The following is a 14,713-nucleotide window of genomic DNA, read 5'->3' on the forward strand; positions in this document are numbered from 1 at the left end:
TAGAATGGGGTAAATTTATCTCACATAAAATAGACAAGAAAAGGCTTTTACAGTGGAAGGGAAGAGGGGGAAGGTGCAAGGGAATGAGTGAATCTTAATTCTCATCAGATTTGGCTTAAGGAGGCAATAACATACACACTCAATTGGGTATGGAAATCTATCTTACCCTACAGGAGAATAGGATGGGAAGGGGACAAGAGAGCAAGAGGATGATAGAGGAAAGGGCAGATTGGGAAAGGGCGTAATCAGAAACAAACACTTCTGAGGAGGGACAGGGTCAAAAGAAAGAACAGAATAAATGGGGGATGGGATAGGATTAAGGGAAACAGAGTTAGTTTTTCACAACATAACTACTATGGAAGTGTTCTGCATAACTATACATGTAGAACTTGTATTGAGTTGCTTGCCTTTTCAATGAGAGTGAGTGGAGAGGATAGAAGGCAGAAAATTTGGAACCCAAAGTTTTAAAAGCACATGTTAAAAAAAAATTGTTTTCACATGCAACTGGGAAATAAGAAATACAGGAAACAGGGTATAGAAATTTATCATGCCCTACAGGAAAATAGAAGGGGAAGGGGATAAGAGGTGTGGAGATAGAAGGGAAGGCAGATAAGGGGAAGGGGTAGTCAGAATGGATGCAACCTTGAGGTGGGGGAGGGGTACAATGGGGAGAAAATCTGGACCTCAAAATCTTGTGGAAGTGAATGTTGAAAACTAAAAATAAATAAATGAATTTTAAAAAATAAAAAAAAATTTTAAATCATTAAAAAAACCCCAACCCTTTGAGTTCCAAATTCTTTCACTTCCTCTCTCCCCACCTATCCTCACTGAGAAGGCAAGCAATTTGATATAAGTTGTTATATATGTGTAGTAATACAAAACATTTCCATATTAGTTATGTTGTGAAAGAAAACATAAATCAAAAAAAAGAAAAGAAAGTAATAAAAAAAAGTATGCTTCACTGTATTCAACACCACCGGTTCTTTCTCTAGGAAAGGACAGCATTTTTCATCATAAGTCCTTCAGACCTGTCTTAGATCATCGTATTTCACAACTGATCATCTTAAAACATATTGTTATTTTGTACACAGTACATTTCACTTTGTACCAGCTCATGTAAATCTTTCCAGGTTTTTCTCAGAGCATCCTGCCCATCATTTTTTATAACACAATAGTGTTCCAACATAATCACACAGGACAATTTGTTCAGCCATTCCCCAACTGATGGGCATCCCCTTCAATTTCCAATTCTTTGCCACCAGAGAAGAGCTGCTATAAATAATTTTGTACATATAGGTCCTTTCCCTTTTTAAAATCTCTTTTAGGATACAGACCTAGCAGTGGTATTGTTAGGTCAAAGGGTATGCATGGTTTTATAGCCCTTTGGGCATAGTTCCAAATTGCTCTAAGGAAAGGTTTTATCAATTCACAATTCCACCAACAGTGCATTAATGTCTCATTTTCCCCACAGACCCTCCAATATTTGTCATTTTCCTTTTCAGTTCTATTAGCCAATCTAACGGGTATGAGATAATACCTCAGAATTGTTTCATTTTGCATTTTTCCAATCAATCGTGAGTTAAAAGTATTTTTTCATAAGGCTATAGATAGCTTTGATTACTTCATCTGAAAACTTCATATCTTTCTATCATTTACCAATTGGGGAATGGCTCTATTTTTATAAATCTGACTTAGTTTTCCATATGCTTGAGAAATGAGGCCTTTATCAGAGAAATTTCTTTCAAAATTTTTTTCCAGTTACTATTGCTAACTGTATTTCCCTCCATCCTATTGCCCCTACTCTCATTTATTCTATTCTTTCTTTCCTTTTACCTTGTCCCTCCTCAAAAGTATTCTGTTTCTGACTACTCCCTCCCTCAATCCACTCGCCCTTCTATCGCCCCTCACCCTTTCTCTTATCTCTTTCCCCTCCTACTTTCCCATAGGGTAAGACAGATTTCTCTACCCAGTTGCCTGGGTATGTTATTCCCTCTTTTAACCAATTCTAATGAGAGTAAGGTTCACTCACTCCCCACCTCTTCAACTCCACTGTAAATACTCTTTCTTGCCTCTTCTACATGAGATAATTTATCCCATTCTACCTCTCCCTATCCCTATCTCCTAGTACATTCCTCTCTCATCCGTGAATTTTATATTTTCAGATATTGTTCCTTCATATTCAATTCATACCTGCGCCATCTGTCTAGATATACTTTTTCTAACTGCTCTAAGAATGAGAAAGTTCTTATGAGTTACAAGCATCATCTTCCCATGTAGGAACATAAACATTTTAACCTTATTGAATCCCTTATGATTTCCCTTTCCTATTAAGCTTTTCATGCTACTCTTGAGCCTTGTATTTAAAAATCAAAATTTCTACTCAGCTCTGACCTTTTCATCAAGAATTCTATTTCACTGAATGTCCATTTTTTTCCCCCATAAGGATTATACTCAGTTTTACTGGGTAGGTGATTCTTGGTTACAATCCTAGCTCGTTTGACCTCTGGAACATCATATTCCAAGCCCTCTGATCCTTTAATGTAGAAGCTGCTAAATCTTGTGTTATTCTAACTGTGGCTCCACAATACTTGAATTATTTCTTTCTGGCTGCTTGTAACATTTTCTCCTTGACCCAGGAACTCTGGAATTTGCCTACAATATTTCTGGGAGTTTTCCTTCCTCTTTCAGGAGGTGATCAGTGGATTCTTTCAGTTTCTATTTTACCCTCTGGTTCTAGAATATCAGGACATTTTTCCTTGATAATTTCTTGAAAGATGATGTCTAGGTTCTTTTTTTGCTCATATGACTTTGAGGTAGCCTAATAATTTTTAACTTGTTCCTCCTGGATCTATTTTCCAGGTTAGTTGTTTTCCCAACAAGATATTTCACATCTTCCATTTTTTCATTCTTTTGGTTTTGTTTTATTGTTTCCTGATTTCTCATAAAATATTAGTTTCCATTTGCTCAATTCTAATTTTGAAGGAATTATTTGCTTCAGTGAGCTTTTGGATCTCCTTATCCGTTTGGTCCATTATGCTTTTTATGGCATTTTTCTCCTCATTGGCTTTTACCACTTGGCCAATTTTGCTTTTTAAAGTGTTATTTTCGATAGAAATCTCTAGGGGTGGAGCCAAGATGGCAGAGCAAAAGCAGTGACTTGCTTGAGCTCTCCCCCGAACCCCTCCAAATACTTATAAAAATGGCTCTAAATAAATTCTAAAGCAGCAGAACTCACAAAAAAACAGAGTGAAACAAATTTCCTGCCCAAGATAACCTGGATGATCAGAAAGGTATATCCTGCTGGGCTGGGAGAGGAGCGCAGTTCAGCATAGGTGCACAGGCTGGAGCGAACCTGGAGCAAGTCTCAGAGGACTGACTCACAGGCAGCTGTGACAGTTTCCAGACTTCTCAACCCACAAACACCAAAGACAACTTAGAAAGTCAGTGGGAAAAGTCTACTTCTGCGATGAGAAAGACTCTAGGTTTCAGCCCCCCAGATCCCAAGCGCCGCCCGGGGCGGTGGCTGCTTCCTGAGCTTCTGGCCCACAGACTGAGAGGGAATTGAGTGGCTGATCAGAGGGGATCTCTTTGCTGGTGCTGAGGCAGGAATCTCTTGCTTTGCCTGTGCTTGGATCTGGGTCACAGTTCTGAGTGGCGGTTCTGAGGCAAAGAGGAGCACTGGTGTGGTGGAGCTTGTAGTGGCAGTGCAGAGAAAATCCTCATCATAGTTCCAAGACAGAAAAGAGGGCTTGTGGTCACTCACAGACCAGAGCACAGGCCAGGAAAGGAATAAACACCTCACCCTTGATCACAGCACCTTGGAAGAACTGAAAATTTACAGGTCCCTACAAGTATCTCTGAAAACAGCTGCACAAAACCCCTGACACTTGGGACAGTACAGGCAGACCTCTACCTTAATAAAGAGTTTATAACTCAAGTAATTGGTTGGGATCATGAGCAAACCTCGCAAGAAGTGTCAGATCATTTTGGTGACAAAGAAGATCAAAACATACAACCAGAAGAAGACAACAAAATCAAAGCTCCTACAGCCAAAGCCTCCAAGAAAAATATGAATTGGTCCCAGGCCATGGAAGAGCTCAAAAAGGATTCTGAGAAGCAAGTAAGAAGAGTAGAGGGAAAACCTGGGAAGAGAAATTAGAGTGATGCAAGAAAATCATGAAAAACAACTCAATAACTTGCTAAATGAGACCCAAAAAAATACTGAAGAAAATAACACCTTAAAAAATAGCCTAACCCAAATGGCAAAAGAGGTCCACAAAGCCAATGAGGAGAAGAATGTCCTAAAAAGCAAAATTGGCCAAATGGTAAATGAAGTCCAAAAGATTCCTGAAGAAAATACTTCCTTAAAACTCAGAATAGAGCAATTGGAAGCTAGTGACTTTATGACAAATCAAGACACTGTAAAACAAATCCAAAAGAATGAAAAAATAGAAGACAATGTGAAATATCTCATTGGAAAAACAAGTGACCTGGAAAATACATCCATGAGAGAGAATTTAAAAATTATAGGACTATCTGAAAGCCTCGAAAAAAAAAAGAGCCTAGACATCATCTTTCAAGAAATTATCAGGGAAAACTGCTCTGATATTTTAGAACCAGAGGGCAAAAATAGAAATTGAAAGAATCCACAGATCTCCTCCTGAAAGAGATCCCCAAGGGAAAACTCCTAGGAATATTGTAGCCAAATTCCAGAGTTCCCAGGTCAAGGAGAAAATATTACAAGCAGCCAGAAAGAAACAATTCAAGTATTGTGGAAACACAATCAGGATAACACAAGATTTAGCAGCTTCTACATTAAGGGACCTGAGTACATGGAATATAATATTCTGGAGGGCAAAGGAGATAGGATTACAACCAAGAATCACCTACCCAGCGAAACTGAGTATAACCTTCAGGGGAAAATGGTCATTCAGTGAAATAGAGGACTTTCAAGCATTCTTGATGAAAGACCAGAGCTGAATAGAAAATTGACTTTCAAATACAAGACTCAGTGGAACATGAAGAGTTAACGGGAAAGAGAAATAATAAGAGACTTATTAAGGTTGAACTGTATATACTCCTGCATGGACAGATGATATTTATAACTCATGAGACCTCTGTCAGTATTAGGGTAGCTGGAGGGAAAAATTATAGATAGATAGATAGATAGATAGATAGATAGATAGATAGATAGATAGATATAGATACAGATAGGGCAAGTTGAAGATGAAAGGGTCATATCTGGAGAATAAAACTGAGGGGTAAGGAGAAAGGGAGAGGTAGAACGGGGTAATTTATCTCACAAAAAAAAAACAGAAAGAAAAGTTCTTACAGTAGGAAAACAGGGAAGGTGAGAGGGAATGAGTGAATCTTATTCTCATAGGATTTGGCTTAAGGAGGGAATAACATACACATCAATTGGGTATGGAAATCTCTTACCCTACAGGAAAATAGGGGAGAAGGGGAAAGAGAGCAGGGGATGATAGAGAGGAGGGCAGATTGGGAAAGGGGTAATCAGAAGCAAACATTTCTGGGGAGGGACAGGGTCAAAAGAAAGAATAGAATAAGTGGGGCAGGTGTGATAGGATTAAGGGAAATGGAATTAGTTTTTCGGAACATGACTACCATGGAAGGGTTTTGCATAACTGCACATGTATAACCTATATTGAGTTGCTTGCTTTTTCAGTGAGGGTGGGTGGGGAGAGAGGAAGGGAGACAATTTGGAACCTAAAGTTTTAAATACATGTTTAAAAAAAAATGTTTTCACATGCAACTGGGAAATAAGAAATACAAGAAATGGGGCACAGAAATCTATCCTGCCCTACAGGAAAGTAGAAGGGGAAGGGGATAAGAGAAGGGGGTGGGAGAGAAATAGAAGGGAGGGCAGACTAGGGGAAGAGATATTCAGAATACATGCCATCTTGGGGTGGGGGGAGGGGCAAGATGGGGTGAAAATTTGGAACTCAAAATCTTGTGGAATTAAATGTTGAAAACTAAAAATAAATTTAAAAAAAATTTTTTTAAAAATAAATTGCTATTTTCTTCAGTATTATTTTTGTGTCTCCTTTACCAAACTGTTTTTTGATTTTATTTTGTATTTGTATTTTGTATTTGATTTTATTTAATGATTTGCTTGCATCACTCTCACTTCTCTTCCCAATTTTTCCTCTACTTCTCTCACTTGCTTTTCAAAATTCTTTTTGAGCTCTTCTATGGCCTGAGACCAATTCATAATTTTCTTTTTTTTTTTTTTTGGCTAGGCAATGGGGTTAAGTGACTTGCCCAGGGTCACACAGCTAGTAAACGTTATGTGTCTGAGGCCGGATTTGAACTCAGGTACTCCTGACTCCAGGGCCGATGCTCCATCTGCGCCACCTAGCTGCCCCCAAATTCATATTTTTCTTGAAGGCTTTGGTTATAGGAGCTTTGACTTTGCTATCTCTTTCAGAGTGTGTGTTTTGATCTTCCTTTTTTTCCCCCTGTTTTCTTTTTTTTTCTCTTAAAGACTAACCTTAAGCCCAAACCACTCTGGTACCACACCAAGCCCTACTTGGCCCAGATTGACTCAAATGAACATAAATAACAATTGTTTCTGTTTTTGCCAGAAACCCTGAGGGTCTTCCCCTCCCAGATCTATTTTTATTTTTTAAATTTTAAAAGAGACCATTCTTTGCCTCATTTTTATTAAGCCTTAAGCATTGAATGGGTGCTGCCTCAGTCAAACTGAGAGCTGCTAAAGACCTTAGCTTAAAAAGGCCAAGGTTCCCCATCGCATCCTGGGCCATCTCCTGTTGTTCTGATGTTTATCATGCCACTGGACCCAGGAGGAGAAAGTGAGGCTGGTGACTTTGTACAGCACTCCCTCACTTAAATCCAATTCACTTGCATGTCATCTCCCTGATGTCATGGTCCTCTTTGAGAACAAAGGACAAACAACAAAGCAAGCAGTAGCAATCTTCCTTGTCACCATAGTAACTTTTTATTGTCAGAATTTATTCTGTTGTTTGCTCATTTTCCCAGCCTATTTCTTGACTTTTAATAGGGCTCTGCTTCTAGCGTGGAGGGCATTTGTCCTAAGCTTCAGGGGGTTTGTGTAGCTGTTTTTCAGAGATACTTCAGGGATCTGTAAGTTTTCAGCTCTTCTAAGGTGGTATGATCTAAGGAGAGGTGTATTTACTTCTCTCCTGGCCTGTGCTCTGGTCTGTGAGTTACCACAAGCACTCTTTTCTGCCCTTGAACTATGATGAGGGTCCCTAGCTCCACTGTGGCTACAAGCTCTGGTGTGCTAGTGCTCTTCCTCACCCTGGGACTGCTACCCAGTACTGGACTCAGATCCCACTATGAGCAAAGTAACAGAGTCCTGCCTCAGTGCTAGCAAACAGACCTCAGTAATCTCCTTCTGACCAGTTGTTTAACTCCCTTACCATATGTGCAGCTGAGAGCATCAGAAGCAGCTGTTGCCACTGGTTTGCTGGGACCCAATCTGCACTGGCACAACCTGTGGGGGATTGTGCTCCACTCTCACTCAGGTGCGACAGACCTTTCCTGCTGACCTTACCAGTTGTCCCTGGCTGGAAAATTATTGCACTCCATCCTTTTGTGGGTTTTGCTACTCCAAGAATTGTTTTATGGCATTATTTATAGGTGTTTGGAGGGGTTTTGGGGAGAGCTCAGGTGAGTTGCTGCCTTTTCTCCACCTATTATATTCTTTATACCTACTACTCATTTGAGTGATATTATCTGAGTAGAAAGTAATTTACAAAATCCACAGTAGTTATAGTTAGATGGAAGTTTGTAAGAGCAGGAGCAAAAGAGATGCACCAATCGTGCAGCAAATGTGATGCACAGCTAAAGTCAATCTGTCAATAAATACTTATTAAAGGCTTACTTTGTGCCAGACACTGTGCTAAAACACTAAGGATACAAAGGACAAAAGACAGTTTCTGCCCTCAAAGAGTTCTCAGTAAAATGGTGAAAAAATGCAAACAACTATGTAAAAACAAGCTATATATAGGATAAATTAGAGATAATCAACAGAGGGAAGACACTAGAATTAAGGAAGATTGGGAAAGGCTTTATGTAAAAGGTGGGATTTTTAGTTGGGGTGTGAAGGAAGTCAGAAGGCAGAGATGAAGGAGAACATTCCAGACATGGGGTACAGCCAATGAGAATGCCCAGAATCCAGAGATGGAGTTGTCTGTTCAAGCAAGGAGGCTAATGTCACTGGATCACAGAGTATATGAAGGGGTATAAGACTGGAAATGTATGGAGGGGATGGGAAAAGGGAGATTATAAAAGGCTTTGAACATCAGAGGATTTTCTAATTGATCCTAGTGAATAGACAGCCACTGGAATTTATTAAACTGGGACATGACATGGTCAGACCTGCATTTTAAAAGAAAGATCAATTGGGTGGAGGATGGATTGAAGTAGGGAGAGACTGGTTTCCATGAAATATTGAAAAAAAAAACAGAGGAAGGCCTCTATGAATAGATAACATGTAAAGAAGAATCTATAGAGATAAGGACAATAATAAGTAGCACAGAATGAAAAATCATAGAGGGGTCGTGACCTGCACCAACAGAACATACAGTCACATAGGTGAGATCACATATTCACTTAAGTAAAAATATATGTGGTCCTTTTGCCAAAATATCTAAAATCTACAGTTCCTTAGCTAAATTACTAGCTTTTTTATCAAAAGTGGTATTTTAGCTTTCTGGCTCTCAGTATGATATTTTATATCTTTTAATTGCTTAGAGAAAAAAGTCATGTGTGTGTATATAATATATGCACATTTGTATATTACATTATACATAATATACATTACTACATGTTACAATAATATATTATACAAAGACACCTAATATATACATAAACATATTCCTTCCACAAAAGTCCTATTCCAATCACTGTATGGTGGTAATAACCATTTGTTTCCAAAGGCTGTGTCAGTAGGGCACAAGTTCTGGCAGGTACTAAACCAAGTGTGTGCCAAGTGTGTCTGTGTTTCAAGGAACAGCCTAGCCAGGTTCAGAAAGGCTCTTCACCAGGTGAGCCACAGAGAGATAAACTTTACTTAGATTACATTAGAAAGAAAGCTCCTTGCAAATAGGAATTAGTTCATTTTATTGTGCTTATATCCCTAACACAGTGTCTGACACATAGTAAGTACTTAATATTTAATTGATTCTGAAAAAGAAACTCAAAAAGACTGCATCCTTCTAAGGAAGGAGGACCTACACCAAAAAAATCACTGATCCCCAAACTACTGAAATAACTAAATGTATACAAACAATACAGATTCACTCTTAAAAAAAAAAGTAATAAGCAGATCCAGAGAAATATTTGTATTCTCCACAATCTTTCCAAAAAAAAGAGCTCAAAGTGCTCACTATTGACTCCATTTAGTCTACAAGTCTATTTCAAGAATTCCCTCTTTAAATATAAAATGTTATAGAGTGATTTGTCTTTGAGGAACACAAAATACTGAAAAAAAAATGATAAACATTCCTTAATCCCTACAAAAGTAAAAGAAAAAACAAGAACCAAGATAAGCAGGAAGGAATAGTTCAGAGGAACTACTACATATACAGGCAGTAATGAATTTCTAAGAAGCTCATCAAAGTCTCTATCTTTGCAAGGGTGCTGAATTCAACCTAAAATGTTAGGACCTTAAATTTTGATAAAGAGGTAAATAAGAATATAACATTTATGTAGTATCACACTTAGTAAGTAACTGTCTGTACAGAGTTATCTTTTAAACAAATGATTATGGACAGTTACACAGTAATATTAAGCTAATAAGTGCCTCCTCTTACAAATGATAAAAATTAAGATTTAACTACTCAATAGCATATTTATTAAAGAAAAAACATAATTAAATCTCTTTCATTCTCCCATAGTGCTTCTACAGTTACGAGAACTAATTTCAAAACCATCAATAACTATTTTTAAACACACGAAAATTTATTTATATCACAAGAGAACTTACCTTTGGTCCTATTTTTGTTGGCACATCTCCATTTTCCAAGATACGCAAGTCCAGTTTACCATCATCCTTACTTCCTGTAGCCTTTAGCCCTTGCAAAAGAATTTCTCGTAAATTCTGATAATGAGGTTTTTCTGTGTAGCCCAATACTTTCACTTCTTCCATATATTTAGCAATTTCATCTAAAATAAAAATAAATTATATTTTTCTTTTTTAGTTTATTCATTACCATAACCAATGTGAACGTTTGTCAATATAATTAAATTTATTATATTTTTCAACATGACTAAATTTATTACTTTTAGAGTTCTACAGTGCAAAGCTGTTCAAGGCATTAATATATTTGAAAAAAATTCTTTGAATTTTTAAAATCCACTTACTGAGAGAAAAGTGTAATTTGGATTCAGGAACTGTAGGGTCAATAAATTAAGAAAAAAATGTATTCTCCTATATGTTCTTAAAAAAACATGTTACAGTTGTGACACCAATACAAAGAAGATTATTAAAAACACTTTCATAAAAATAATAGGAAGTTTTCAAGAGTTGAAAGAACACTTTTTTTTAAACTACAGAAAGTACTAATTACAAAAATAAGGAAAGCTAATTCATGAAACAGATTAGGTAAACAAGCTCCAGAAGCAACTGAACATAATAGAGTAGTGTCTGTTAAACCCAAGGACACCAGTTACTGGGGTGACAATGCCTTATTCAACAAAAATCGATTGGAGAACTAGAAAGCAGTTTGGCAGAAATTAGGTCTAGATGAACATATTATACCATTTACCAAAATAATCAATTAAGAAACACACATTAAAAATGTACTTTGTGCCAGGCATTGTACTAGGTGCCAGTGATAAAAAGACAAAATTAAATGTCCTTGCCTTCACAGTTTATATTCCATCACGGAAACAACATCTACATACGTAAGTAAATACAAAATGGATACAAGGTGAAGAGGATACTGCGTAATAGAGCTTATTTTCTAGCAGGGGAAACAACTTATGCAACATATGAGTAAATTCAAGATGGATACAAGGTTAAAGCTTCATGTAGAAAGTGTCCTATGAACTGAGTGTTGATGTAAATTGGGGTCTCTAACCAGTAGACGTGAGGACAGAGTAAATTCCAGGAAAGAAGAACAGCCAGAAAAAAGGTACAGAGATCATAAACAGAGTGTTGTATATAAGGGATAGTAAAAAATCCATATACCATACTATGCTATGCTATGCTATGCTATGCTATGCTATACTATACTATACTATACTATACACTATATAGTGCATGAAAGCAACTAATATGAAATAAAATTGGAACGGTAAGTCAGGGCCCAGTCCTGAATGGCTGTAAAAGCTAAATAATGGTTAAGCTGACCCTGGCACAAAGTCCAAAATCAGGAACTAAAATGGAAGATGTGAGTTAACAGAATGCAAAGACATTATTATACATTCTGAAATGCCCATCCTAAAAAAATCTGTTGTAGATAAAAGCACAGGCAAGGAAAGTAAGATTACTACTATCAATGACAAAGGCCAGTTGAACAAAGAAGATATTGAGTGAATGGTCCAAGAATTTGAAAAATACAAGGCTAAAGATGAGAAGCAGAGAAACAAGGTAGCTTCCAGGAACTCAGAAGAATCTTGTGCTTTCAACACGAAGGTTACATTAGAGGATAAGAAACTCATAAGGCAAAAATGATGTTAAAGACAAATGGAAGTTGTCAGGACGCTTGGTGGGTTCCCAAGTGGTAGAACAGCTTCAGTCAAAAGGTGCCTCAACTGATCCCACCATTGAAGAGTTCCACTAAATGCACTAGGAAAGAAAGAATTCCACACAACTTTTCAAAAACAGAAGGACTCAAATCTGTAACCAAAAGCTAGGTACAGTGGAAATTTTAAAATAATATTTGAGCTACTGTGTAAATCTGAGCATTCTGAACACTTGAATATGTGCAAAGGGAAAGAAGTGAATAACATTACACTTGATCAGCACTGTAAACAAGTGGAAATGCAATTATTGTGCTGAAGAATAAACAATTATTTAAAATTAGCACAGTAAAAAAATTACTGGTGACCAGGAAGATTAAATATGATATTCATTCTCCTTCTTGAAAGAACTAGACCATATTCCATTTTTAGCTGCAAAACATGGTATAAAGACTTACAGTTTGTTTAACATTAGAAAACAACTGCTGTGCAGGAATTTTATTTGAAAAAGTTTTCATATCAAACAGACATAAGGAACTGATTCCAATTCATAAAACAAATTTATCTATTGCCCAATAGATAAACGGTCAGAAGACACGAACAGGATGCTTTCAAAGGAAGATATCTAGCAACCATTAACAACTATCAGAAACATCAATAATCACAGCAAAATGCCCTAAAAAACACTAACAATTAGATAAATTAAAATTAAAGCAATTTTGAGGCTCTACCTCATATTCTGACTGACAAAAAATGACAAAAGAAGAAAATGACAAAAACTGGAGATGTAGGAAAACAGGTGTATTGTTGGTGGAGCTAGGAATTTTGTCCAATCATTCTGGAAAGCAATTTGGAAATAAGCCCATAATGTCACTAAACTACATACATATGCTTTGACCAAACTATATTACAAGTAAGAGACCTATTGCTGTTGTTCAGTCATTCAGGCAAGTCTAACTCTTTGTGACCCTCTGGACCATACTGCTTATAGAGTTTTCTTGGCTAAGATAGTGGAGTGGTTTGCCATTTCCCTCTCCAGTGGATGAAGGCAAACAGAGGTAAAGTGACTTGCCCAGGTTTACAGAGCTAGTAAGTGTCTGAGGGTAGGTATGAATGCAGGTCTTCCCGACTCTAAGCCCAGCTCTTATCCACTGAGCCATCCAGCTGACTAGGTGATCTATATATCAAAGAAAAAGGAAAGGGTTCCATATGTATAAAAATATTTACAGCAGTAATTTTTGTGGGAGGGAAGGAGAAAACAAGCATGTATTAAGAACCTACAACAGTGCTAAACACCTCAAAAATACTATTTCATCCTTACAACTCTATGAGGTAAGTTCTATTACTCTATTTTACAACTTAGGAAACTGAGGCAGATTAATATTTCATTACTTGCCCAGCCAGGGTCAAAAAGTGATTAAGTATCTGAGGCTGAATTTGAATTCAAATCTTCCTGACTGCAGGTCCAGTGCTCTATCCACTGTGCAATACAGCTGCCCTGGCCCAAAATTGGAAACTAAGAGGTTACTTTAGAGTAGCTAAACAAACTGAGCTACATAATGTAATTGAATCTTATTGTGCTTAAGAATATGACAAAATGATGGGGCAGCTAGGTTGGCCCTGGAGTCAGGAGGACCCGAGTTCAAATCTGGAAGACACCTAACACTCACTAGCTGTGTGACCCTGGGTAAGTTACTTAACCCCATTGCCTAGCAAAAAAAACAAACGAACAAAAAGAATATGACAAAACGGAAAGTTTCAGAGGAAACTAAGAAGACCTCCATGAATTGACACAGAGTAAAGTGAGTAAAACCATAACAATCTATGTAATGATGATGTAAAGAAATAACTTTAAAAGACTTTGGAAATCTGATCAATACAATGATAAACAATGAATCTACAAGAACAAAAAATGGAACATGCTGCTGACCTTCTGCCACAGAATGATGATGAAAAAGACATAGATTTTCAGACATGGCCAATGGAAGAATTTGTTTTGCTTGTATTTGTTTGTATAAATTTTGAGGGTTTTATTTTTCAGAATTTTTAAAAACTTGATCAATTAGGGAGAAGGTAGGAAGCAGGAAGGGAAGGGAAAAAAACTATGCAAAAAATAAGCCAACCCAACACATTCATATCATTACTATAGTTGTTTTTGTAAGTTATAAATTATCTATGTGTTACACGATTTTAATTTTATGTTTAAGATTGTTGTATGTGTTACAATGATAAATTTGAAAAAATAAAATGATTGCTTTCCATAATTCTAAAGTATTCTTACAATATTTTAATGAAATTTACAACATTTTTTTTTCTTCCCAAAACAAAAACCTTCCTACCTGGTTTATTTTTCTCAGGAAAACATGTGTCCATCAAACTTGCAATATTTTCTCGGTAGCTAAGAAAGGTCAAAGAATGAACAACTGTTTAAAGTCTCACCCTTCGGTGGACTGTTAATAAGAGGAGGTGAAATGGCAAATTTAGAATGGACTTAACGTGATATCCTAGATATTTAGATTTTTTTTAAAAAATACATAAATAAGGGCACATGCTAAGTCTACCTAATTACTTATATCTACATTATTGTTAGTTAAACAACTAAACAGAGTTTAATCCAAATATACTTGGCTATTTTAATTTTTAAAAATATAAGTGTCAAAGACAATTCTACTACAAGTTATTGTGAGAGAAAAAAAAACACATTCTCCTCCACCTAATTTTGGAATCTCTGACGTAATTAGGATCTTTCAAATTGTCCTCCCAAGGGAGATGGCCACTGAGCCACTGGATCATGCAGTAACCTAGTATTTCCAAGTCACCCCGTCTTGATGGAGCTGAAATATAAAACAAGTAGAGGATTAGGCATACTGAATATTTTAAAGTAATTTCTTCAAATATATGTAAGACAAACTAGAAAAAAGAATATAATTGGTCTTTTATTATAAAAAATTCCATGCATTATTTAATGTAAAAATACAGATAATATAAAATATTACTTCTCTTCAAGTAACAGAGCCAT

The 14,713-nt window shown here is 36.7% G+C and overlaps 1 protein-coding gene across 5 annotated transcripts in view; it reads right to left on the reverse strand.

Moving 5' to 3' along the window:
- The window catches only part of VRK1 (VRK serine/threonine kinase 1), a 173,710-nt gene that overhangs the window by 68,759 nt on the left and 90,238 nt on the right, over positions 1 to 14,713 (reverse strand). For all 5 annotated transcript variants that reach the window (XM_021007345.2, XM_078150422.1, XM_021007344.2 and 2 more), the window contains 3 exons: positions 14,408 to 14,528; positions 14,034 to 14,092; positions 9,995 to 10,173 (listed from right to left, as the gene is read on the reverse strand). In XM_021007345.2, coding sequence (XP_020863004.1) covers positions 9,995 to 10,173; positions 14,034 to 14,092; positions 14,408 to 14,528 — 359 coding nt within the window. The remainder of the gene's footprint in view (positions 1 to 9,994; positions 10,174 to 14,033; positions 14,093 to 14,407; positions 14,529 to 14,713) is intronic.

Source organism: Phascolarctos cinereus, unplaced genomic scaffold (assembly GCF_003287225.1).
Source record: "Phascolarctos cinereus isolate Bilbo 61053 unplaced genomic scaffold, phaCin_HiC Scaffold_2;HRSCAF=192, whole genome shotgun sequence".
Lineage (NCBI taxonomy): Eukaryota > Metazoa > Chordata > Mammalia > Diprotodontia > Phascolarctidae > Phascolarctos > Phascolarctos cinereus.